General features: G+C 36.0%; 1 protein-coding gene across 7 annotated transcripts in view; it reads right to left on the bottom strand.

Annotated features, from left to right (window-relative positions):
* The window catches only part of RAPGEF2 (Rap guanine nucleotide exchange factor 2), a 239,589-nt gene that overhangs the window by 7,439 nt on the left and 205,604 nt on the right, over window positions 1–26,546 (bottom strand). For 6 of the 7 annotated variants that reach the window (XM_077761468.1, XM_077761465.1, XM_077761469.1 and 3 more), the window contains 15 exons: window positions 20,170–20,322; window positions 19,736–19,900; window positions 17,086–17,193; window positions 16,795–16,998; window positions 16,587–16,695; window positions 15,858–16,104; window positions 11,375–11,532; window positions 10,309–10,549; window positions 7,627–8,010; window positions 6,522–6,733; window positions 6,306–6,429; window positions 5,672–5,695; window positions 4,443–4,666; window positions 2,823–3,029; window positions 743–895 (listed from right to left, as the gene is read on the bottom strand). In XM_077761468.1, coding sequence (XP_077617594.1) covers window positions 743–895; window positions 2,823–3,029; window positions 4,443–4,666; window positions 5,672–5,695; window positions 6,306–6,429; window positions 6,522–6,733; window positions 7,627–8,010; window positions 10,309–10,549; window positions 11,375–11,532; window positions 15,858–16,104; window positions 16,587–16,695; window positions 16,795–16,998; window positions 17,086–17,193; window positions 19,736–19,900; window positions 20,170–20,322 — 2,713 coding nt within the window. The remainder of the gene's footprint in view (window positions 1–742; window positions 896–2,822; window positions 3,030–4,442; window positions 4,667–5,671; window positions 5,696–6,305; window positions 6,430–6,521; window positions 6,734–7,626; window positions 8,011–10,308; window positions 10,550–11,374; window positions 11,533–15,857; window positions 16,105–16,586; window positions 16,696–16,794; window positions 16,999–17,085; window positions 17,194–19,735; window positions 19,901–20,169; window positions 20,323–26,546) is intronic. The other variant, XM_077761467.1, reaches the window with a different exon arrangement.

Genomic DNA, 26,546 nt, shown 5'->3' with positions numbered 1-26,546 from the left:
ATCCATTTAACAAGGACAGTAGAGACTGATACGCACACAAAATGCATCGATGTCTGAAATATCTAAAAAGCAAAGCCAGAAAGGTATTTGTCGTGTCCGTGAAATCTAATAATGTATTAATCTTTTTGGCTTCCTCCACAGAAAACTGTCTTAGCCATTTATTACTGGTTTATACCCATTCAGTTAAAGGGTAGAAAGAGAAAGGAACTTGGAAGGTTATGGAGAAGAAAATTACTTTTATTTTAATATAAGAAAGCATCAACATAAAGAAGAGAGTTTGCCTAAAATTTAATCTCTTTGAAAATAAAATAGCAACAACATCAACAACAACAAAACAGATAATCAAGACCCGTGTTAATACAATGAAAAAATAAATCAGGAAGATATTAGTTTTATATTTTTAAAGCCCTCTACTCTGCAATTAATGTTTTATAATCATATTTAGCTAGAGTACCTTTTATTATAAAAATTATTTCCACGCTTACAATCAATAAAAACCTTAAATGTACGTTTTAAAAGGCCTTATGTAGTTTCACACTGTTTACTGTAAGTATAATATTAAAAAAATACCAAACTTCTTCCAAATTTATTAACCAAGGGGAAAAAATCCATTGGGAATTATATAGGACATCATTTTAAATGACTCTAATATCAAAAATGATGTAATATATAACTTTGGAATTCATTGCAGCTGAAATGTATAGATGGCTCTAACGGAAAACAGTAAGTAAGTTAGTGCTACCTTTCCTTGGAGAACTCTGTGGAGAAGTGGGAGGAGAAGAGAGCTGGGAAGATGCATTTGATATGGTATCTTCTGCTTGTTTTTTATGACGCTCCAGACTTCCTTCTTCAGACAAAGAAAGAATTTTCTTTAAAGCCTGTGGAGAGTAGATGCCTATAAAAGAAAGAAAGAATTATGTATTTTCATGACTAAAAAGAAATCGCATGAATAACTAAAATCTTTTCATAAGGTTTAATATTACATTTAGTTTCAACCTATTTGTAATATCAACAGTCTCTGTACTCATCCTGGTATAAACAGTAAGCTTGCAGAAAGCACACGGCACCTGTAATGTGGTTTCTGGTTGATAGCTGCTAGAGTGCTAGAAACAGACTGCTTTTGATATTTTACTTTAGATTCTAAATCTTAAAGTAATCACCCTCTTCATTCAACAATATGTTGACATTAGACAATAATGAAGAAAAAAATAAACAATTCGAAAATATTAGAATTTATGACAAAAGTGATACGGCTAAGAATATTTATTATTGGAATTCAAGTTCGAGTATTTTGGTGAACTCAAAACAGGTACTTTGGTCTTACTGGATACTTTGGCTCAGGAGAAGTGGGAATGATGGGAGAAGACTAACGAGCCAAGAGCTAACCAGAAGTAGTAAGAAAAGTGAATAAAAATGTTCTAAGGAATTCCATGCAGTTAACATATGATCAAAGAAGTAGGTGAAAGAGAAAACAGAAGGAGACCCGTGGATGTGCCCTGTGTCACAGAAACCACATGAGATGATTTTCAGAAGTGAGTGACCCAATGCCAAGCGTAGGATCAAGTAGGATGAGGGTGGAAGAAAAAGGATTACATATGCCAATATAAGGTGATTTCCCTCAAAAAAATTATTTTTAGAATGGGGGAGTCACATTAAATTATTTTACAAAGCCTCTAGCATTCTTATGAGGCACTCTCAATTGCCTTATTTTGAATAGCAAAAAGATAATTGGAAAGGCAGGATAGCCTGACACTGTCTCGATCGATGCTAGTGTTAATGTTCTTAGACTTCCATTAAGGAGGAGGTAGTGAAACTTTACATAGATTTAATCCTTGATTTCACCTCATGTAAACATCTGATCTTGTTTTAATATAATTATTTAAAGACCACTTTTAAAGCAATATTTATGTATACAGATGCTAACATACACAACATGCATGAAAATGTTAGCTACACTAAAGCTGTATGAATAAATAGTTGTGATCTGGGAAAAAATTCCAAGGCCAGCATTATGCAGAGATTCAAAAACTGCTGTACATTCAGGCACACCTCCACATTTAGCTAAGATATATTTAGCTAAAAGAAAGACTGATAAACTTCCATATAAGAAGGTCAGTGTAAAAGAGGGACCAGAGGTCAGGTTGCAGGGGATTTAGGAAGATATGAATATTAACAAGGTGATGGACAAAGAAATCTGTAATTCAGTTTATGATAGGGAGAGTAATACAAAAACTTCAAAGGGGAAATGTCAAGCAAAGGTATTTTTTGTCCTTCTTCCCCAAATTCAACAAATGGCATATATGCTGATCAGGAAGAAAGAGCCAAAGATAGACTATATGAGGGACTTACTACAAGACTGGCTCACCTCATAAGGACAGAGGGTCACTGGGCAGGAGTAGATCAGTGACCAATACGCTATTTTATCTAAGTAAACTCCACTACAAGTTTTTTTTCTCCCTTTTATTAACACTGTTTCCTTTCACATATATGTACAAAAAAGAACCCATACATTTTATGAAATATAACTTTGTTGTACCATTTACATAAAGGGAAAAACTAATATACTCTAACATTCCCATTTCACACCCCCCCCACCTCCACCCCGACAAATGAGCATGATTAAATGAGATACTCTAAAATAAACAGTCCCTTTCACTGGCAAAAGTGAAGTTTAACTTTCTGAACATCAATGTTTTATTAAGAGGTAACGATCAAAAAGAGACTCAAGTATATTAGAGTTATTGAAGATAAGGATTTTTTTTCTAATCTGAAAAACACGACACCAAATAGCCTCAAAAGGGGATTAGATGTGAATCACCTACCAAAAGGTGGGAGATCCTTTACGGGCACTTTCTTTCGTGAGGGATACAGGGACACGGCAGGGACCTGCAGTCCTTGGTTGACTTTATGTGGTGGCGGCTGGGGCTGGGGCTGGGGCTGGGCTTGTGCTTTCTGTTGCGACCCTGCCCTGGGAGCCACTGGGGAGGTCTCAGATTTCACCGGCTTTTTGTCACCAGGATTCTTAGGCACTGTGAGTTGTTTGGTTTGAACACAGAACAAGAGATTTCAGTAGTTAGTAGCTATATACAAGATCAGTTCAGAGCTGCATGAGCATTTTCCACACTTTAGAACACTAGAATGTATATCGTACCTTTTCCCCATTGTCTACATAAAGGACAGAAATGGGGGCGGCAGAGAACCCTAGTTACAGAAAATAACAGGCCGGAGAGGACAAAGATATTTACTTTATGAAACTAGCTATCTGAAACGATGATTATACTATTAAGTACCACATTAAAAATAAAAGTAGAAAAATGGAGAGGTCAATATGCTATGTGTATGTATATAAAAAGCACAAATATATGGTAAAATCTACAACAGGAAAATTGTTAGGAATTACTTTTCAAAATGGAGTCCAAAATTCCTTGACATACATGAACTTAGTTTTTACTTAATAAATGGTATTAACTGTAATCTTTTCACTATTAAATTCTCTCCTATGGGTAGAATTATCTATGTTAGCTAATAGCAACCAATACTGCTTGAATATTATACTGAGAATATAATTCCATGGCATATAGAAGGCAAACTTAATAGGGCAATTAAAAATGCTGTATGTATAATGTATTAACATTCAAAATTACTTAATGACACAGACATACTTCCTCCGTTTCCACGTAAAGAAGCTAAGGATTAGGGAGCTCAAGTAAGTTGCCTAAGGTGACGTTGCTACTTTAAGAAACAAACAGGATTTGAACTCAAAGCAATCTGACTCCAGATGACAAGCTGTTCAGTGTCCTGGGAAAATCTAGTAACGTGAATCTTCTCAAATCATCCAACATTTAAATTCTATAGAGGGTATCTTCAAACCTGCCCATAAACAACCCAAAAGTGCCCTAAATGGAAAATGCCTCATCTTACACAAAAGCAGATGCAAATAAACAGAAAACTGCCCCCATTTCTAGCCTGGCCAGATTTTTAAAGGCCGGGAAACTACATATTAGGCTGCGTTTTGGTTCACCGTGTAGCAGAACTCCTGCTTCCTGTGGTGGGTGAACTTGCTGCCGGGCACTGTCAGGCGGAGGGTGTAAAGGGCAGCCGGCGTACCGCGTCACAGGCCCCTCTGACGAGGCAGGCCCTTCACCCCTCTCAGGTTGCCCATCATTTTGGAAAAATCATTGTGAGAAAACAAGGGATGCAACGGAAACAGCAGTCACCCTAAGTCTCTGTTGTCATCCTCCCCACACCAAACAAGTTGGATGGGAGGTCTGGCTTCAGACAGGACTGTATGGTATCAACGGCAGCATCCAAGGGAGGGGCTAATATGTCCCCAGGATGCTACTGACCCCTCTGCACTAAGCCCCATTTGTCACCGCCCATACCACTGCTCAGGAAACAAATCTGCATTTAAGATTCTGCAGCCACTTTAAGGAAAAACTCACGTGTGTTGGTTGCTGGCTCACACTGCAGTGACAATGTCTGAAGACTCTCCTCATCCATTTCTAGCTCCAAATTGGACAGGTACTGCTTGACTTTTCGAGCCATTTGGGCATCTTCATAAAGCTTTTTGGCATTGAGAAAGGAACTACGACGTACCCGCTTTTTATGACCACCTGTCTGAGCAACGTCTAGCACTGTTGCATTTGTACTACCCTGGCTGAGAGACCTAGAAGATGAAAAGGCAGATATGCAGCTCACTCTAGCATGGGTTTCCTTTATCTATTTGAAACATGCCAAGACTTACATAAGTATTCTATGTTCAAAAGATCACATGCCTCATTCTGGTAGGTAAACTGTTACAAAGAAATATAGACTAACATAGATTAAAAATTTTTTAAGTTACAAAAGAATCATATGTACATACATATATATATGTTTCTAGTCCAACTCGGAAATTCTGCTTTTCTCATCTACAGAGCATTCAAGCAGTTCTTTCGTAGAAGCCAGCAAATACTGATTATATATAAGAGCTCATGCAATACACAGTTAAAAATCATTGAGATTTACATGAAATTTACTTCTCCTAAAGAGGATGTTTTAAAATTTAAATAAAATTAGCTACACTGTTCACAATCGTTTTCTTGTTCCCTGAGTTAAAGGTAAAGAGTTTTTAAAGTAAATTAGATGGGTCAATCTGTTAATAAAATGATCATGCAAATGTAAACATATATATATAGAGAGAGAGAGAAACTAGCACATGAATTGTTAAGAATTATGTTTAAAAAGTATCGGTTTATAGAATGAAAACAGTAGTTAGTTGAGCTGTAAAAAATTTAGTTTTAACACCTTGGGGCACTTTTTACATTATATATATTTACTTAAGTATCTGTGCAAATAGTATTTAAGTTGCACAGTTTTTCCTTTTAACATTCTTCCTCCCCTAACCCCACATTAGGCTTTCTCCGTTTCCAAGTACACAAATTGTATTAAAATAAAATCTTTTTGAAGGTTGTGAAGGATGCCTGGCCTACAGTTCCCCAGAACAATCATCAACCATTTCACAGCTCTCATGGATCATGAACTCAAAAACAAAAGCCCCAACAGATTAAACGTGAAGTCAGCAAGAGGGTTAAGAGAAAATGCAAAGCATCAGAAAATACAGCAGGTAAGAAAACAATGCAATGAGCCGGAAAAGAACTGTGTGTGGGCTTGCAAGGTCTCCACCACTTACCCCAAACTCCTCCATTTCTTCTTCCTGTAAGTGAGAGCCATGGAGATTGAAGCATGGGTGTAGAAAGAGAGACAGAAAGATCACAAGCTCAGAAAGAAAGGACTAGACTTCTGGATAAGCAGTACTAGAAGCTCACAAACATTAAACTCCATAATCACCTCACACACACATTACCGGCAATACTTTACTCGCTCAAAAGATAGATGTATTTAACTTTTTTTCTAAAAACTCCCCTCATTCACTGGATTAATCATTTTTTTTACTATACTGCCAACTAAATCCACTGCATGGATACTGAGCCCATATAGTTTGGTTTCTTTATGTATTTTAGTTTATACTATCAATTATGAGTTTTAAGCTCTACAAATCAGTGTTCTGACAAGTAAGGAACAGTTGTGCCTAGTTTCAAATGAAAAATTTCTGCAGGACACACTGTTTTACTGACAGTCAGAAGTGCACCTGAGGCAGAATAAGACATTTATTTTGAATTAGAGCTCAGGGGATTCTCGGCACCACCTAATAAAATTTCTGCCATGCCACAAATGTAAATATTCAAAAATGTCTCATTTATTAGGAGACCTCTAAACCCAAACTTCTCTAATCCCACACCTGTTACTGAAGAGGACACACTCACCGAGTCCTGAACATGAGGGCAGGGTCCATGTTAACTGAAGCCATTCGGCCAACGTGACGAATTTCTTTTGCAATCATCCTTAGCTTCTCAAAATTGACTAGCCCATCGACTTTTGAGTCATTTCCTATTATTGGTGAAGAAGAAAAAGGGAATCCTATCACATTCATTTATCTTCTGCTCCCATAAGTGAAGACAAAAAATCTACTTTATATTTACCTTCATGAAGGAATGTGAGATCCTTCTTGATAACTGGGAATAGAGGGATTATGGGAGGCTGTAGGTTTTGACTGTTGAGGACATTGCGATATTTTGCCATGTTTCTGGAGGGATCAAACAAGTCTTGGAGATCTTGAAACAGCTTTTCATATTTATTGGGAAGTTTTTCCCAGGTTGTTCGTAGTCTGGCTACTGGTGCCAAGTTTAAGCCACTGAAAGGAAAAAAAGAAAAGTGGTATGAAATTAAATGACTCATTCTTACGAAATGAAGAAGGTGAAACAGCATATTGCTTATTAATATATAACACCTCTGTGTTTATGCTGAATATACATAGCAATTTATAGGATTCCTAAGAAACTACTAAGAACTCTGAGTAAGGAGAATTGAAGACAGAAGCAGGGTCAGGAACAAGGGTTATTATTCTTCTTCCCTTCAGACCCTTCTAGTTCATTTATTATGAACAAACTAGAATGTGAAGTATTATGAGGGTAGCATTCTCTTTTGCAGTTTTGCCTCCATACATAGAGAAGCACTTGGCACATAGGAGGCTGGTGATAAAACAGACTGGCCAAGTGCCCTATAAAAGAAAATAAAAGTAATGACTTTTATTTAACACTAATGACAATATGATCAAACTCCTAGTGAGAGACAATGACTCACAATCACCGTGAATGTCAATACTGCTAATTGTTTCAGTTTGTAGTGTCTTCCAGCCTCAATGTAAGCACTTTCAAGGGAAGAAAATGAAAATGAACATTCAGTGGGCATCTGCTTTGTGGTGGCTGATAGAAGTCCACATACATAATGTCATTTAAGTTACTTGATCCCTCGTTGGGGCACTGTTACTTCATGAGAAGTAGACTGATATTCAGAGAAATTAAAATAATTTGCCCTAACTGGCAGAACTAAAAACAATAGTGAATATAGCTTTTCTGGGCTCTACATGTAGTTTACAAGAGATTGTTTGGATTCCGAGAAAAAGAATTATTCACTATGACTCCATCAAAAGCTACTACACTTAAACAAATTATACGGTGTTCGTGGACTGATGTGTAATTTTGATCGCAAACTGAATTGAACCTTAGGGCCCATGTGTTCTCTTACCTGATGATTGCAAACATTGAGTTAAAATTCTTGCATTCCCTGCAGTGTAGTGCTATCTTGATGAAATGCTTAATGATCTTCATCCTCTTCAGCTGGTTTGTCTCTCTCAGAATTTCAGATGCCACCCAAAATGTTTCTTGGTTAATTACTTCTTCAAATTTCTTCAGGTTGGCACAGCTGGTTTTTGATTTGAGTTTAAATAAATCATCTATATATTCAGTAGGTTCAATGTTACGGAAAAGTTCGAAATTTCGCATAGAGAGCTGTGTGGCCACTTCCATAGTACTGAGCTGCAGCAGGGAAATCTGACTCTCCCTCAGCAGCTCCTGAGCATCTTCGTCTGAACAAAGAGTTTCTGTCTCCATGTTGTTTTTCAAGTAATACCTATGAAAAACACAGAATTCTAAGCCTAGGCAGCAGCCCCATGAAAGAAATGATGCTACTTTGTGGACAACACTTGCAAGAAAAGGTGTTTGAGTAATGGAAGAATCCTCCTCTACAAGGACAGAGAATACAGCCTCTGCCCTAGTCACCAGCTTGTAGAATCACCTATCAGGAAGTCACTGATGGGAGCTAATAAATCACATGTCATTTCATTTGTACCAGCTATCATGCATTTTTCTCCTGCCCTTTCCTGATTTCCGGATTATTTTACAGATTTTCTTTTTTTTTTAATAGTTGGTTTTACTTATTTATTTATTTTTTACAAATAGCTTATTGTCAAGTTGTTTTTTTTATTTTTACATATTTTCACTAAAATTGGCAGAAAATAGATCAATTTAAAATTTCAGTTTAAGTAAGAAAATAGGCTCTAAGGAAGGTAGTGGGAGAGATGAGACACAGGTCATCACCTGTTTTCCTAGAGAGAAACAAAGGTTTATCAATAGGTAAACCTGGTCCAGTTTGAACCTATTTATTCAAATACCAAAGAAACCTATAAGGTATTCCCTTCTATCTGATACTATGAGTACAATGATGCCAAAATAGATTTCTTAAGTTTTACATTTTTTTAATGTTTATTTTTGAGAGGGAGAAAGGGAAACACACAGAGTGTGAGGGGGGAGGGGCAGAGAGAGGGAGACACAGAATCTGAAGCAGGCTCCAGGCTCTATGCTGTCAGCAAAAAGCTGGACGCAGGGCTCAAACTCACAAACCGTGACATGACATGAGCCAAAGTTGGATACTTAACCAACTGAGCCACCCAGGTGCTCGATTTTTAACTTTTAAATATCTGATTTTCACAAAAACCCTGCAAGTAAGTGGGGCAGGTATTATTCTTGTCAGATGAGGAAACAAAGGCTCCGAAATATTAATAAGTAGTTAATATAAGTGACAGGGACGAGATTTCATTAATAATCTTTCTCTTTGTAAACAACTTGTTGAAAATAGAATCCAGATGTTTGTGGGTTTTTGTTGTTGCTGTTGTTTTGTAGACAGCTATTTTCCTAAGCCAAATTCCATAAAGACAGAAGCAGAATGAGCACAGTGGGAATCCTGCCAAACTGGCCTTTTGCATCTTTCACCAGAATAACCATGACGGAGAACACATACCTTGAGGCATTCACACTCACAGATTGAATGTTCCCAGTTTTGATTACTCATGAAGTCAATGACATGTATTCATCTATAATTTTCTTGAATGTGAGCCATGAATCTACACTTCAATGGAGATTTGTAGAACTCCATCATGGTTACAGAAATATCAATGTGCCTTCAAATGATAATGAGGAAAACTGATCTCCTAAAACAACACTAACTGCTAGTGTCAGGGTTGGAAACATAGTGAAAGTGAAGAAGAGTATGAAAGTTGTAGTTCATAGCAAGAAAAATGAAGTTCTGAATGAATTAAATCAGGTTTAGATATACTATGGAAAAGTCAAGTACAAAAAAACACTCCAACAAGAAAAAAAAAGTGATTTATGAAACTACTTAATATTCAGTGAGTGCAGAATCTAGTCATTAAATGAGAATCAAAGTAACTGCTTTTTCAACTTTCACTAATTTGTGGTTTGAGGACACACATTACATATATCCAGGGAAATTCAGGAGACTGACAAAATCAGGTACAATGTTACCTCGCAAGTCATATGTGATAGAAGCAGTTAAGCGGCAAAGACCAAGCTCTGAAGCGTCTAAATGTCTGGTTCTAGAGCACGGTATTTTTCACAGTGTAGCACATGATAATGGGCAGCATTAGGCAGTCACATGGCCATAGATATCTCCATCTAAATAAATGAAGCTCCTAGAAAGGTTGGGTAGGCAGGAGCAATGGACACCAGAATATGACTTAAAAACGTGTTTGTGAATGTACACCTCGAGGAAAGAGTATCAGTGTTAGCGCTGTGCCTTTGCCTCAGGCACTCTCTACCACTCTGCCAGCCCGGTGTCCTACAGCCAGTGTAAGATGTGACTGCCTGTGTGTGCCCCAACGACCAATAACAATATGCAGGTCACAGCGCCCTGCTTTTCAAAAGGGTCTTAGGAGGCCCTTGTGAGGGTCAGCAGTCTACTGGGTACATTTACTTTGATTCACCAATTCTTGGAGAACGGGATAAGACTTCTTGCTCATTTGCAATAGTACTTACTCATTTTAAAAACCCTTTGAAAGTGCTCATCTCCTAGACTTTGGTGTGGGTTTGAATAGGGGTTAAAGAAATCCAACAGGATAGATCTATCATATACCTTCCACTTAGTTGAATTCTATCAGCAAGTTTGGAAAGCTGATCGGGGAGTCTTCTTTGTTTGATTACACCCTCAGGTGTGACAGAGACCTCACACAGCGAATATTGATCTGGGGTGGCAGTCACAGCAAACTCCCTGATGGCCTGAATGACTACTTCCTTCGCTGTGGTGTCCTTACTGATCATGATGTATCGGCTTTGCTGATCAGCTTTAAAAACCCTTAGCACTTGATCTGGCAAGTCTGGAGGAAAGAAAAACCACATGTAAGTAGACAGGATTTTAGCATATGGTAATACAATTAAGTGAAGTAATCTGGAAAACACCCTAGAAAAGATAAATGCTAAACTTTCATCTCTCATTACAGTCCTTCTTTTTCTAAATTTATTTCTGAGAGAGAGAGACAGCATGAGCAGAGGGATGGTCAGAGAGAGAGGGAGATAACAGAATCTGAAGCAGGCTCCAGGCTCTGAGCTAGTTGTCAGCACAGAGCCTGATGTGGGGCTCAAACCCATGAACTGTGAGATCATGACCTGAGCTGAAGTCACTTAACCAACTGAGCCACCCAGGCGCCCTTACAATCCTTCTTCAAAGATTCTGTAAGTCAACATACTGATTTGCTGCATGAACATAGTTTTCCCTATAGACACCTGAAGGATCCACAGACAAATGAGAACATCATCAGTACACAACAGTAGCACATAAGATTCTCAGGATGGTAGCAAAAAAGGAAGAATTTAAATCTAAAGTTCGTCTTTATTATATTGAAAATCCCATTAAGCTAACCTAATATATTCCTCTTACTCTATTTATTTAACATGACCTAGTAATAACCGGCATGGTATGTGTTATCTTCATTTTATGAAAGAGAAAACAAGTTCAGAGAGATTAATTTGCCCAGGATCATATCAAATTAGTCTGAAGAATAATAAGAGAGAATGGATTCTGGTAGTTTGAAATTGGAGCATTTGACACAATCCATCCAGCCCCCAAGAACACCCAGCATTCCCGTATGTGAGAAGAAAGCAGATTCCGACAGGAAAATGAAGGCAGCACAGGCGGTGCTCACCAGGAGTAGTACTGAAGTCTAAAATGCGATGATGTGACTGCAATAAATCGGGATTACTGGACGATAAGGTTCCACTGACAGGCAGTGCAGTTGGAATATGCTTGGTCTGCCGTAATCCTACTATGCTGTCATCTTGAGACTGACCAATCCCAATATCACTGAACAAAGAGAAAAATCAGAAAGTAAATGATATGCAAGTAAAAAGGTTATAACTCACCAATATGTAATAGACACAGACCATAAATAAACCATATTTTTATAAGACTTACAGCTCATTTTAAAGTACCATTAATAAATTTGGTTGAAAATTCAATAGCAATGACTGCTTAAGTGTATCTAACTCAACTTAATTTGCTATTTCTTAAGCATATGTTATCCTAAAACCTATGTCTCTTCCAGTAGACAAAGTGTATTAGCAGTCTATCAGTATTTTCAAGAAAAGATCAGCTCTAGTGATTCCTGGCAATAGATTTAAGAATAAGCACATTAAACAGAGTGCATTGAGGGGCACCTGGGTGGCTCAGTCACTGAGCATCTGACTTCAGCTCAGGTCATGATCTCATGGTTTGTGGGCTCGAGCCCCACATTGGGCTCTGTGCTGATAGCTCAGAGCCTGGAGCCTGCTTTGGATTTGTGCCTCCCTCTCTCTCTGCCCTTCCCTTGCTTGCGTTCTCTCTCTCAAAAATAATAAACATTAAAAAAAATTTTTGTTTAAAGAGTGCATTTAGTCTCACTCAACTGGTGACTTATACATCAGAATGATAAATTATTTTATAATCTGATCTTTAAGAACTAAAAAAAACTGAGTAAAATAGAGAAAAAAGTCCAAACTGTCCTATTTCATTCTCCAGTGTTTTAGAGAAATAAATGAGATCACTATGGAGTCAAATGTAAAGAAACCCTGATACAGAGATTGTTTAATTGTACAAAGCATTAAAAAGCAGAGGTGCATGGTGATGTCTTAGCATCAAAGAAGAGGCAATGGAAATCCAATGACTCACTTTTATTTTTAATTCTCTACTCAAAATTTCTAGTTACACATTTAAATTCCCAGAGAAATGTTCCTTATTGCTGATTGCTACAAACTCATTTCCCTGTATAAAATGTTGTTACTGTGGACAATTCTTAAAAGATGATTTAATAATATTTAAAAGCTTCTAGATTTGAAGGGTGAACTATTTCCAAAAAAGACATTAAAATTAAAATAATAAACATGGATACACATAAAATATCCAGATCATCAGCAAATGGTTATAGTTCTAATTTCCAGAAATACCTTAAAAACGAAGAGAAAGAAAACTATATTAAGGTTGGGCATCCAAGGTGTTATAAATAAAATTAAGACATTTAACATTAGTTAGGTTTTCAGACATTAGAACTTAATTATAATATGTACTATCTTTAACGGCTGTGATAATTTAAAAAGTATACCGTAGCATTCTTTACTTTGAAGTGGGAATTATAAAGTTAAATAAGCAAGGACAAGATTTTTCTTTTCTTTTTTTTTTTTTACAAGATTTTTCTTTTAAAATCAACACAAAAATTAAAGACGATTTTAATGTGAATTCTTCCAAATTCATAGGTAAGTCCATGACAAAATCCAATTTCCATTTAAACACATATAGGACACACATAAAGATGACAAGTATTAATGTTCTGTGAAACATTAAAACCTTCACATTGGTAAAATTATATTTCTCAACCACACAAACTATCTTTACTGCCAAAAGTATCAAAAGTAATCCATGACATAAGACAACTATTATGGGCTCGGGCCAAAGATATAGAGCCAACTGGGTCACTATGGCCACAAATGGCTAAAACCACTAGAGCAACCTTCTTAAGAAAGGTTTCTCAGCAACATTTTAACATCTAAAATGAAGATCTAATAACTCTTGCCTATGTATCTGTTATCCACAGACATGAGGATACTCTCTTGGATTGAAACTCCTTTACATTCAAAACTTCATTCAGAAATGTCCCTCTCTGATCGTTGTCTACTGTCTGACCTCTCTAACTCTTCTCATGGTACTGAAACTGGCTAGCCTTGTTGATTTTATAGTTTATTGCCCTACTTCCTCTTTTCTCAGAATTCATCACTCTTTTTCTACTTCCCTGACAACCAGATCTGAATCCTATAATCCTCTTGACTCACCCTTTTCTTCCCTCTGTTCACATCACTCTCCCATGCCTATCCTTGCCAGTTGCCAGTTTGCCATCATCCAGCATCTTAACTTCTGTAATACTGACAGTGCTGGGGGGTGGGGAGGGAGGGACACAGTGTGTCTAGATCTGTCTGATTGACTAGTTTAATGACATTGTTAAAAAAAAAAAAAAAAACCATTGTAAACACATGCTGATTTCTAGGAGAGTAAAATCTTAGTAGTAACTAGTATTAAGTCTATCATACTATATAATAGATCCTACAGTTTACTGAACCTGCTTTTAAAAAAAAAATTTTTTTTTAATGTTTATTTTTGAGAGAGAGAGAGAGAGAGAGAGAGAGAGCGCGAGCATGAGTGGGGGAGGGGCAGAGAAAGACGGAGACACAGAATCCCAAGCAGGCTCCAAGCTCTGGGCTGTCAGCACAGAGCCCAATGTGGGGCTTGAACTTGTGACCTGTGAGATCATGACCTGAGCTGAAGTCAGACACTTAATGGACTGATGCACCCCCAGCCCGCTTTTAAATATAGTTTTTTAAATTTCAGTTGCATTACATACATGAATTATTTCAAATAATTTTCACAATAAAATACTTAAATGAGATATATCTTTCCATTTAAGTTTATTTTAAGACAGACAGAGACAGTGCTGGTGGGAGAGAAGCAGAGAGAGAGAGAGAGAGAGAGAGAGAGAGAGAGAGAGAGAGAATCCCAATCAGGCATGACTCCAGCTTAAGTCGGGACTCGAACTCAAAAAACTGTGAGATCATGACCTGAGACAAAACCAAGTTGGAAGCCCAGCATACATTTTCTTAAATACAAATTTAAGACGTTCCCTCAGTGTTTAAAAATCAACACATCTTATTATCTTCTTTTCTCTTCTCTAGCTTTTGAATATATTTTTAAATACACATAAAGCAAAATTATACATAGTATTTTCATACTGTGTTCCTTGCTAATGTCTTGTAGTGTGGATGGCTTATATCCCAGTACTTACATGTCATATTTCTAGTAATACTTTCCAGGGTCATACTGACTTCGGTTTGACTATTTTTTAAGGTTCATACTTAGCTCATGGTCAATATGACTATAGGATTTGTTGTTGTTATTGTGCTACTCATAATTCTACATTTAAGTAATTCTTTCTGCCCATTTTAAATTAAATTTTTTATCAAGAATGCTCATTTTAAAAATCAATTTCTATTTTCTATAATGCTCACAGGCCTAATCCATCATTTATTAGAAACTTACTCAATATAAACATGCTCTCAAGTCTATAAATAAGCCATCATACTCATTGCTTATCCTTAGGACTTGGTTGTAAGTCATTATATCATTATAATGATATAATATTCATTCTATTCAGTGGGGACAACACAGGTTTGACTCTCCCATCAATACTATATTTTGGACCATATCTCTCTAATCTGTGGATAAAAATTTTATCTGAAATGGAATTTAAGAAATGTTTCATGTAGTTCTGAATATCTACTGTTCCTCTAGAGGACCCATTCAATTATCAAAGAAAGAAAATATCCTACATGTTTTGCAACTTCTCTATCATTGTAGCTTGGGGATTATGTAACAAATGCATTTGGTGCATCCACGTAATTTAACATTAAAAAGAAAACTTTGGCTAATGGTAATTGAATTTTACCAAAGATCTCTAGACTAAGAAAGAGCTAAAATGAAGAAATAACCAAGCAAACTGGCAAACAAACAAGATTAAAAAAGCATGGCACCTACAACCTTGTCTAGTCTGGGCTCCTGGAATAAATAAGCAGCCAAGAAGAGATTCAGTAATACACCTGACATTCTGACTATAGAGCCCACTAGGAGGAAGGAAAAGAGTTCTGTGCTTGGTTGGTGATATCCTAGAAACAGTTAAATAAATGAAAACAGAGAGGAACAGAGAGAATGGCAAGGATGAATAGTAGCAACCAAAAGAAGCAATGATTTGGCTGACAAAGGGCAGATAGTGACGGTAGACCAGATATCCAGAAACAAGGAAATGCAGCAAAAACAACCTCGACCATGGGTGAAACAGGAGCAAACACACGTGCTTATTTTTTTTAAGTCCAGATTTAAAAAAAAAAAAAAAAAAAGGTTCAAGTGAGGACATGCTAAACTATTTCTAATGAAGCTTGGGTTGGGCAAGTAAGTGGCAAACATACAAGATTGAAATCATTACTATTATTGCTTCTAAGATAACTCAGCCATAAAAGCTGCGAACATGGGCACACATTAATTTTATCACTACCTCTGCATACCATTTTAACACAATATTATTTTAATAATGCAGAGAAAATTTATACACTTACTTGTATGGTTTCTGTGGCAAGATACTGATCCGAGTCTTATCTAGTATCTTTTTTAGCTTGTTTCTTCCTCCAACAGTGTTAGCTTTACTTTTTTTATTGACTTTTTCAAGTCCTATCACCTGTTCTACATCTACAGCGAGATCTGGAATGGAGTAGCGGCTGGCCTTCTTGATATCTCCAATTTTAGGAAGGTGAGGGGCACCATTTCTTTTCTCTTCTGATAATCTTGTTAGCAGTTCTTTAAATACTAAAATAGAAATAAACACCACAAAACAACCATTATAAGAAATCCAAACAATTCAAAGGAAACTGGAGGACTTGGGAACAGGTGAGAAGTGTATACTTCAACTATCAAAACTGTAATCCCATGGAAAAATACTACCTCAATGAATGCATGACCCCAAGAATCTGCTTTGTTATATTGCTCTATCACGTTCATTCAGACTAAGTTAAAATATAGTAGTACATCTTTAGATCTTTAGGTATTTAAACATAATAGCTATTTAAAACATTTTTTTGGTCCTCAAGCTAGATTTTTAGAACTACTTACATACTTACACAATTAATATCTGTATCTATGCATTTTACTGTAAATATTTTGATTCTTATATTTGAAATATTATTATAAAAATGACTTTTTTCATGATTAAGACCTAAATGTCTTAATGAAAAATTTCCTTTCATGATTAAGACCCAAAGGAGAAAAACAAAGTATGCAAATATACTTACCAAATAAATTGGTTTTCACAGTGATTGATAAGTGTGTGTTATTTCTGAGAATTTCCATGGCTTTTGACAGCTGAATATTTTCAAAGTTTTGACCATTTACTTCTAATATCTAAAAATAAAATTATGAAATTCATTTCAGTATCCCAACTGATTGAAGAAAAAAGGCACCAATAATGACTCTTCGGGTTTGGATTTAGAAATATCATACCTGATCCCCTCGTTTCAAGCCTGCTTCAGTTGCTTTGCTACCTGAATCTACACTGTCAACAAAGATTCCAAATCCCTTCTCTGAGCCACCAAGTAAGATAAAAGGCAAAGGAGCTTCTCGGGATGGTTTTGTTAACGTCATCAATCTTCTTTTTGCTTTAGCTGCACATGCAATATTTAACAGCCTTAGATGTCCGCCCATTTTCTATAAAAGTTCAGAAAGAGTGGTTTCAAAAATAGGCTGAGTTAAATGAACTTAAAATTGATGGCTTTTTTCCATGAAAAATATTACCTCTCTTTCCAGGTTATTTTCAAATTCTTCTAGAAATCGAGTCATCGCAGGATCTCCTTCAAAGTCATTGAAGTGATTATTCACCCATAATAATACTACCCGTGTAACCTGAAAAATCAATTGTTTTTAACAGGTTTTCTTCTTTTTAGTGCTAAAAATCTGCAATTAAAGTCATTTCAAAAAAGATACCGAAAAATTTACTTAATAACAATGGACAAGAAAATAAACTAACAACAAGCTCTCACAGCAAGGATTATTCGTAAGATAATGACCTTCTGAAAAAATGTATTTAAGATTATGAATATATACTTTTGTCTTTTTTTTGCTAAGAATGATATTGAATCTGTGAAACATAATAAACTTCTATCTTGTTTACTCTCAAAATATATTTGAAACAGGTCACAATAAAAACAAAGCTATAATAACACCAAAATAATGTAACACAAGACAAAAGAAGACAGAAACTAAAAAATAACAGCAGAGGGCAGAAGAGACAAAAGGAATGAATAGTATTAATCCTAGAAAGATCTATAAGGTAACAAGTTATAAAAGTAAGGAGCTAGCTGGGACTTAATTGGGAATTACATCTTACTTGCCAACATTTAGATTCAGGAGGCTTTTAACATCGACAATTCTTCAGGAAAAATGAGTAGTCTTTTCTTACACTGCACACGTGTTTCCACATAGCCCTACACCTCCTTTATACAGACCCACACATGCACACACATACATACATACACACACACACACACAGAGTTACAGAATATTCATGCTATACCCAGCAAGAGGGGTGTGACATTCATTAGACTATAAGCTCCATGTGGACAACTTTATCCATTATGTTCTCAGGACATCCTTAAGACTTATTACAAAGCCTAGCATAAAGTGAATTCTCAACAAAATCCTACTAAATGAAGTGAGTATAACTGTGACTTTAAATATAAAAGTACTTGTTTTATTTAAGACTTTCATTTTCTAAATTTTCAATAACATAAATTTTCCACAGATTTTTTTTTTCAAACATCTTAACCATCTCACCTTTTAATCAAAGTGAGAAAATTAACCACAGTATTCTAGCCATAGAGAAACAAAGGTGACAGTATAGTTAATTTTTAACTATAGTTAATATACACTCAGGAGTTAAGCCTTGATATTTATATTATTTTTTGGTCATTTACTATCGCTATTGTCCAATTTTCAAATTTTGGAAACTGGATCACATCTCCCTTGAAACTATATCTAACACCTTTTTCATAAAATTAAAATTCTACAGCTGAGAGGCCAACTTAAAAGTCTTAGTAGCCTATTACCGGTTAGAAAACTGAGATTCAGGGGCACTGAGGTGGCTCAGTCGGTTAAGCATCCTACTCCAGCTCAGGTCATGATCTCACGGTTCATGAGTTTGAGCCCCACGTTGGACTCTCTGCTGTCACTGCAAAGACCGCCTCAGATCCTGTCTGCCTCTCTCTCTGCCTCTCCCCTGCTTGCTCACTTGCTCTCTCAAAAATAAACATTAAAAGAAAAAGAGAAAACTGAGATTCATAAATCATAAGTTGAATACTACGAACTACCACCACCAACGAACAATCTTTAAAATGTATGATGTATTAAGATGTATTAAGTGCACTGAGCCAGGTACTACATAAAGAACTTCACTTCAATTATTCATGTTCACAATAACCCCCAAAAGATGTTGATTATTCATTTTACAAGTAAATCAGTGACCGTCAGGAGGGTCAGATGACACCTAAGGTACATGGCAAAGACAATACTTAAACCAGGTTTTGATGGCTGGAGAGCCTGGCTAAATAAGCCTGGGCTTGTGACTCTCAGAATATGAAATGAAAAGCACTGCGGTCCAAATGATTTCTCAAAGACCACAGAGCTAGTTAGGGGCAGGGCCAGCAGTAGAGCCTGGGGGCTTTTCACTGTTGGTCTCCTGTTCTGGACTTTCCTACCTGCCTTCCCATGTCTGCCTTATGTAAATCAGATCGTCACACGGAAAGGAGAAATGAGTAGAGGTTATGGTTAACTCTTACAACTCATAAGAGTGTGTAGTTTATCATCCAATCTGCCCTTGACAGAGAGCTCCAGAGCTGCTAAAGAAACCTGTTTAGAATTACATTACTGCGTCTACTGACCAGCTACACTTACAATAAGATGCTGCCCTGGTGCTAATTTAAAAATTGCAACTTTCGTCTGGAATACACTGATCGTTTGCCCCAAAGAGAATGCTGATTCTGATGGAGCTCGGCTGTATCACTTTTTTTTTTTTTTTTTTTTTTGCTTAAAAAGTGCATTCTCTTTTTCCATTAAAATAATCTGAGGGGTGCCTGGGTGGCTCAGTCAGTTAAGTATCTGACTTCTGATATTCACTCAGGTTATGATCTCGCAAGCGTGAGGTCAAGCCCCACATCGGGCACTGAGCTGAGCGTGGAGCCTGGTTGGGATTCTCTCTCTCATTCTCTCTCTCTTATTCTCTTTCTGCCCCCCCTCCCTCACACATACTCTCTCAATCTCTCTCAAAATAAACATTAAAAACTAATTGGAACATAATTGGTATGACAAATATGTATATATACTAAAGTATCTTTAAATTTATATCTGAATATTTCACATTTAAAAGCCAAATGAGAATACATTTTCCAACCTTATCCCTGAGGCTCGGGTCATTAAACCACTCCAATAACTTTTTGCCCACTTCCATTGGGCTAGAAAGAAAAGTCCTGTAGGTCAACAGGAAGTCTTCTATGAATGTTGGATCCACTACCGAATGCTCTTCCACCAAATGCATCGTTAATCTTTCTGAGGTGCCCTGTAACAAAAGGTTTAATCACTTTCTCGCATAAGTAACATCTCTATGACATAATAATTCCAAATTTTCAACTAAGATGAACTGGGTAGTAATATATATAATAATTTATTAAACTGCTGTTCATCAAGAAGTATAAAGAGCTTTTTAACAGCTAGGAACTTTTCAGAGGAATTATATGTAAAAATGGGGAGAAGGATCTTAAGTTCTCATAACTAACTGACACTCCCCAAAAAAATCCTTCCTACAAGATGGAGGCAAGTTTGTCTTACCTTGATGACGATGTGTCCCTTTCTTGTTCCGGTTCTATCAAGTTCTCGGTGTTCCTTTACCATAACAATTTCTCCTTCCTCCTCAACTTTTTGCATGTTCTTTTCTACTTGGTTGAGAATACGGCAGTAATCTTGCTGGGCTATGCAGACAAACTGGAACAAAATGTAAGTCACATGTTAATGATAAAGTGCTTCCAAGAGATCTAGCAGTACTAATAATTCAGTGTTTTAATTATTTAACACTGACATTTTTCCATGTCTTTCCCATACTCTCTAAATGAATGCAGTAATGAACCTTAATCAGATTTCTCTACTTTTTAATGTACTTTTTCCTTGGTCAAATCAAGTTTCATTTTTAGCATATTTATATGCAGTTTATATCAAAAATCCTAACCATTTTAAAAATCAGAAGGTAAAATTCAGAGTTCTTTTTCATACCTCTTCTTTGACAGTGGGATCTTAGGAGGATAAATATAAAAACATAATTACCATTTAGTAGGTTTACCAGTTAGAAAAGATTTAAAAAGCAACAATTTTAAAATAAAGATGAAAAAAAGATCAAAATTCAAAGATACCCATGGAATATATATTATACATTTGCTAATTATATTGATAAGAAGAAATCAGCTTAGAAAGTTGTTCAAAAAAGTTCCACAAAACAAGCCACCTACTTGTGAAACTCAAATCATATTCCTTGTAACTAGTATTAAAGGGCAATCCTTGGTCTTAAACAAAAAAATAAGAATAATATGCACAGCAAGCCATTACTCCTCTGTGACTCCAAATATAAAAAATATCAGGGCTTAGGGCAAACCACTAAATTACATTTCTTAGTAATTTAAAGAGAAAGTGAAGAATGAATTAAAACACTTATTACACAAATTAACCAGAAATTAGGAGACATGAGAGTATTTATAGTTTTGACTTAATGTTTGTGATAGTATATTTCTTTAACAAGATGGAAAACCAGATGTTGTAATAATAATTATCATGAATATGACACCATCATCATCATTTTGTGGTAGCCTTATAGGAATTTTCCATTCACCTTCCCGATGATCCCATAAAGTCCCCCTATTGTCACCAGTGTACAAATGAAGAAAGAGCTGTACCAAAAGTGTGCTGATTTGCCCAATGTCTCATAATTACATGCTTACATAATTACATTCATGCACATCAAAATCTTGGAATTAAGTTGAGCAATGTGTTAATAATTATTATTTCTGAATAATGCAAATTACAAGTGACTTTCATTTAATATTTTTTTAATATATTTTCCATACTTTCTGTACAATCAGTAAAGTTCTTCAAAAGAAATAGCAGTGATTCACATTTGAGAAATAGTTTATTACAATACTGTTTCTTCCAGAGCTGGTTGATAAAATCTCATTAATTTTCTATTGGAATCAGAAAGTTAAAACTCAAAAGACATGGGCTTTTATAAGTACAAATAGCTTAAGTTTTTAAATTTAAAAACACAACCCATTTCTGACCACAGGTGTATACATGTTTTGAAATATGTTGTCCTTAGTCCCTTGTCTCAAAAATATTTTATTTTATTATTTTTCTTTTTACAGGGCACCAAAATTGTTCTGTCTCCAAATAATTTTAGGTGATCTTTCTTACATTCTGTTTTAGAGAACACAATTATATCATTTTCTCATTTCTCTCCTATAAAAGAAATACATTTCATAAGTAAAAAGGAGAAAAGAAAATGCTTTCAGGGGTGCCTGAGTGGCTCAGTCAGTTAACTGTCCAACTTGGGCTCAGGTCATGATCACACAGTTCATGGGTTCAAGCCCCACGTCAAGCTCTGTGCTGACAGCATGGAGCCAGGAGCTTGCTTCAGATTCTGTGTTTCCCTCTCTCTGCTCCTCCCCCTTTGGCGCTCTGTCTTGCTCTCAAAAATAAATAATAAATATTTAAAAACGGAAAGAAACTGTTTTAGAAGAGTAATGTACTATAAAATTAATCTTGACTAAGGATTTAAGGAAATTAGAATACGTTTGATTTTGAAACTCTTAAAGCCTAGAGAGACTTTTTAAATGTTTTTTTGTTTTTTTTCATTGTTGTTTGTTTTGAGAGAGAGAGAGACAGAGTACGAGCAGAGGAGGGGCAGTGAGAGAGGGAGACACAGGTCAGAAGCAGGCTCCAGGCACTGATTTGCCAGCACAGAGCCTCATGGGGGGCTTGAACCCACAGGCCGTGATGTCATGACCTGAGCCAAAGTCCAACCAATGCTTACCCCCCTGAGCCATCTAGGAGCCTCTTTGAGAGACATTTTTGTTACTTCTGTACCAAACTGAAGTACTAGCCAAAAAGAAAATAAAACCCTACTAAATTTCTAATATGGCCATACATATCTAAAAAGAAAGAAAGAATAAATACATTTATCTGTATTTTTATTAGCAGATTTATTTTTGCTTTAAGACTTTATAGATATAATAAATTCATACATAAAATATAATTTTAATTGGTATGATGAAGCCAGTTGAAAAACTGTGAAGTATGTACATGATTGTTTTGGTGAGGTTTTATACTTTCAAATAGCTGTAAGCATATGAAAGTAATGCAGACCTTGGCATTCTGATATAAAATAAAAATTCAAACAAGATTTGGTTTATAAAAGGCCAAACAAAGGCAGCTCACATTACAGGACTGGTTTTGGGGCACATGACATCACAACTGATATTTAGTAGAAAAATTATAACAGACTATAAAAGGATGAAGTAAAATTAAATGTCAACCATAACACAGTACTGTCAACTGTCAATTTATCCATGTAACTGCTTTCTCTGAAACTACTTAAATTCAGTGTCGTTAGCTCCCATGGTCTCTGGAAAAGGGGAGTCTAAAAGATTTACCTTAAGAAGTTAGAGCTATTTAAACTGGCACTTTGTGGTCTGTAAGGGAAATTCATACGTAATTGTTCACACAGGTACCCCAGTGTCCGTTCCCCATTGAAGGGTGTAGGGCAAGGCTAAGCAATGTCTGATGTGTTACTGGCAGGCCTAAGACACAGGCAGTGGAGAAGAAAAAAGGGAGAAGGAAAAGGAGAGTGGGAAAGAAGAACATGAAAAGAGGGATAGAAGTGGGAAGAAGAAAAGAAAGGGCACATACGGGAAACAGAGAACCATAACCAATTGCTTGGTACCATCGGGTGTCTATAACCAGCCCTGCCTTTGTCTTTCAGAGTGAACACAGGAATGAACACAATGAAAGGAGAGAACTGAAAGAGGAGCACACAAAGGAGGGATCCAGAGCAAAATACAACTTTGAGCATATCGTGGGATCCAAACAAACAGAAATAAATGTTAAATTTAATCCACTCATCAAGGATTAGGCTTACCACGAGCTCAACCTTCATATTACTCAATGTTTACTTTTGGAACACACTGGACTATAAGAAAATTACGGTCGGTCCTAGGCGAAGTTGCTTCTTCTTGATAAAGAGAACAGCATTTTTATTTATTTCATTTAATAACTGTTAAATGCCTACAAGGTGCTCGGTAGAATGATATAAACTTATGGAGGCCATTTTATGGATGAATGAAAATATGATTCTCATTGTTTCCTTTACTTCCCCCAACAAGAGGATGATCTGACATTTGTGCTTACTGATAGATAATGACATTTTAACAGGAATACACTAAAATACTACACCAACACAAGCGTTACATTAAGTCTAAATTCATTCTCCAATCTTGTTCTCCTACTGAGGGAACGAATGTCAGGCCTGAGCAGATGAGTCAGTGCAGGTGCAAGAGGGATTCGTGAAACCCCCTATTTAACATCTTCCTTTTACAGTGGCTTAGACTGGAATGCAGTAGAGAGTAGAGACTTTTCTCTGGCAGATACCTCACCCTTGACCTTCTTTGTATATCTGGGAACCTCATATCAAGAGTTATAGGAGTCTAGGTATCTCAATCAGAACTTTCCTTTGGGTCTACCTTGTTGACTATCACTCTGGATTTCCCACCAATTCCTCATCCGGGAGAGGAGACTCTCTTCCCTGACATCTTCCTCCTCTTCCTTTCTCATAATTCCCAAATAAATATTTAATGTTACCTGGTACATTTGATATTACTTAAGCACTCTGTAATATTCAGTCATATAGCATTTTTATCAATTATTCTGAAACATTTCTATGCCTCTAATATCATTTCAGTTCCATGATTACAAATTTCTAATAAAAAGGGCTGGCCAATTAAGAGGTACTAATGTAATCAATGAATTCTCAGAAATAAAGTAACTTTTTAACTTGGCCTTTAAGGGCAGAGATTCCTACTAAAATGCTCTAGTAATGCAATATGTTCCAGGGAGGAACTGATAAGAGATAATAGGATAGGGAGACCTTTAACAAATTCCTAGTTTGTTTTGGACTACGTTTGGCTTTATTATATTTCGGAGTACAGTTCCAGAACTGAAAACCCACCTAGAATATCCTTTACAAACACATTTCCAGGCCAAATAAAGACTTCAAGATTAAACTACCATTTTGTTTTCTTCTATTATGCCAAATAACTGAGAGTTGACTATATTTAGAATGTTCTTCTGCCATTACTATTCAAAACAATGAATTCATAGCTATTTATTTTTTTCTCTACAGTGCTTACTGAAGGAATTATTTGGCAACATTATTTTTGACTCTCTAGGTAAAATAATTTTATTTTATTTTAGGGATGCCTAGGTGGCTTAGTCAGTTAAGCATCCGACCTCAGCTCAGGTCATGATCTCCTGACTCATAAGTTCAACCCCTGCATCGGGCTCTGTGCTGACAGCTCGGAGCCTGGAGCCTCCTTCGGATTCTGTGTCTCCCTCTCTCTCCTCTCTCTGCCCCACCTCTGCTCACTCTCTCTCTCTCTCTCTCAAAAATAAATAAACATTAAAAAAAAGATAATATTTTATAGTCGTGGTCATTTTCTCTTTTACTAAGTAAAATGCTTAAAATGAAAATTTAAATGAGTATTATTTTATATTTATCAGACACTATAAAAATTCAATGATGTTCTTTTAAACAAAATATATTCAGATGTATTTCAGACTACAGACTACTACAGTGAGCACTTAACATTAATTAGTCTGAGTCAAATCTTTAGGTTTATTTATACTAAAACATTTTATTCTTCAAAGACTTTTTTCAGAAGAGATGACATAAATTTTATATGCTTGATAACACAAGTATCTTAAATTTATTTCTCAGTAATACAGAGGTTTTCAGTTATACACAATATAATTAAGTTTCACATTAAAGTCTCCATATTTTCTCTAGTCTTTTATTTAATGCTTTTATTTATTTTTAACGTTTATTTACTAAAAAATTTTTGTTATGTCTTTATTTCATTTTGAGAGACAGAGACAAAGAGCAAATGGGAGAGGCGCAGAGACAGAGGGAGTCACAGAATCTGAAGGAGGTTCCAGGCTCCAAACTATCAGCAGAGAGCCCAACGCAGGCCACAAACCACGAGATCATGCCCTGAGCTGAAGCTGAATACCCAACCGAATGAGCCACCCAGGCACACATAAATGCTTTTAAATAATGATTATTAACACAATTATCAACACTAACATTTTTCTTTTGCTATCAAGTATTTTCTTTTAATCAGTAATTACTTTTTTACTAGCAAGTCCTTCTTCTGATTCATACTATGATTTTCATGACTTTAATTTTTTTTTAATATTTTAATGTTTATTTATTTTTGAGAGAGAGAGGGGGACAGGGTGTGAGGGAGGGAGGGGCAGAGAGAGAGGGAGACAGAATCCGAAGCAGTCTCCAAGTTCTGAGTTGTCAGCACAGGGCCCAATGCGGGACACGAACTCAAGAGTCACAAGATCATGATTTGAGCTGAAGTCAGATGCTTAACTGACTGAGCTACCCAGGCGCTGCTGACTTTCATGACTTTTAAATCAATTCCTTATCTTGTATGTATTTAAATAAAAACACTGCATAACTATATCACATCATCTTTACTAATCTTCTTATAATTTCTTCTCATAATGGGTGTTTTATGTATTTTCTGATAAGCAGATTATCAAATTATTAATGGAAATTTTAAAATGCCATTATTTACAGAACACTTTTTTTTAAAAGAACACATTTATAGAACACTTAGTTATGTGGAGTCCAAACAACTTTATTATTTTTTTTTAAGTATGCTTTCTACCAAACATGAGGCCTGAACTTATGATCCTTAGATCAAGAGTCTATACTCTTGATACTACTGACCAAGACAGCTAGGCCCAAGTCCAAACAACTTTAAGGAAGATTTATTTTTAATTTTCTAGAGTGTGATAACATTCTACTTTAAAATCTTACTTATAACTCTAAAAGATGACCTATTTATACAGGCAGAGATATCTTACCCCAACTGTATATA

Source organism: Crocuta crocuta, unplaced genomic scaffold (assembly GCF_008692635.1).
Source record: "Crocuta crocuta isolate KB4526 unplaced genomic scaffold, BGI_CrCroc_1.0 scaffold422, whole genome shotgun sequence".
In the NCBI taxonomy this organism is placed as follows: Eukaryota; Metazoa; Chordata; class Mammalia; order Carnivora; family Hyaenidae; genus Crocuta; species Crocuta crocuta.
The sequence above is the reverse complement of the archived record's forward strand: the minus strand, read 5'-3'. Positions and strand labels throughout refer to the sequence as shown.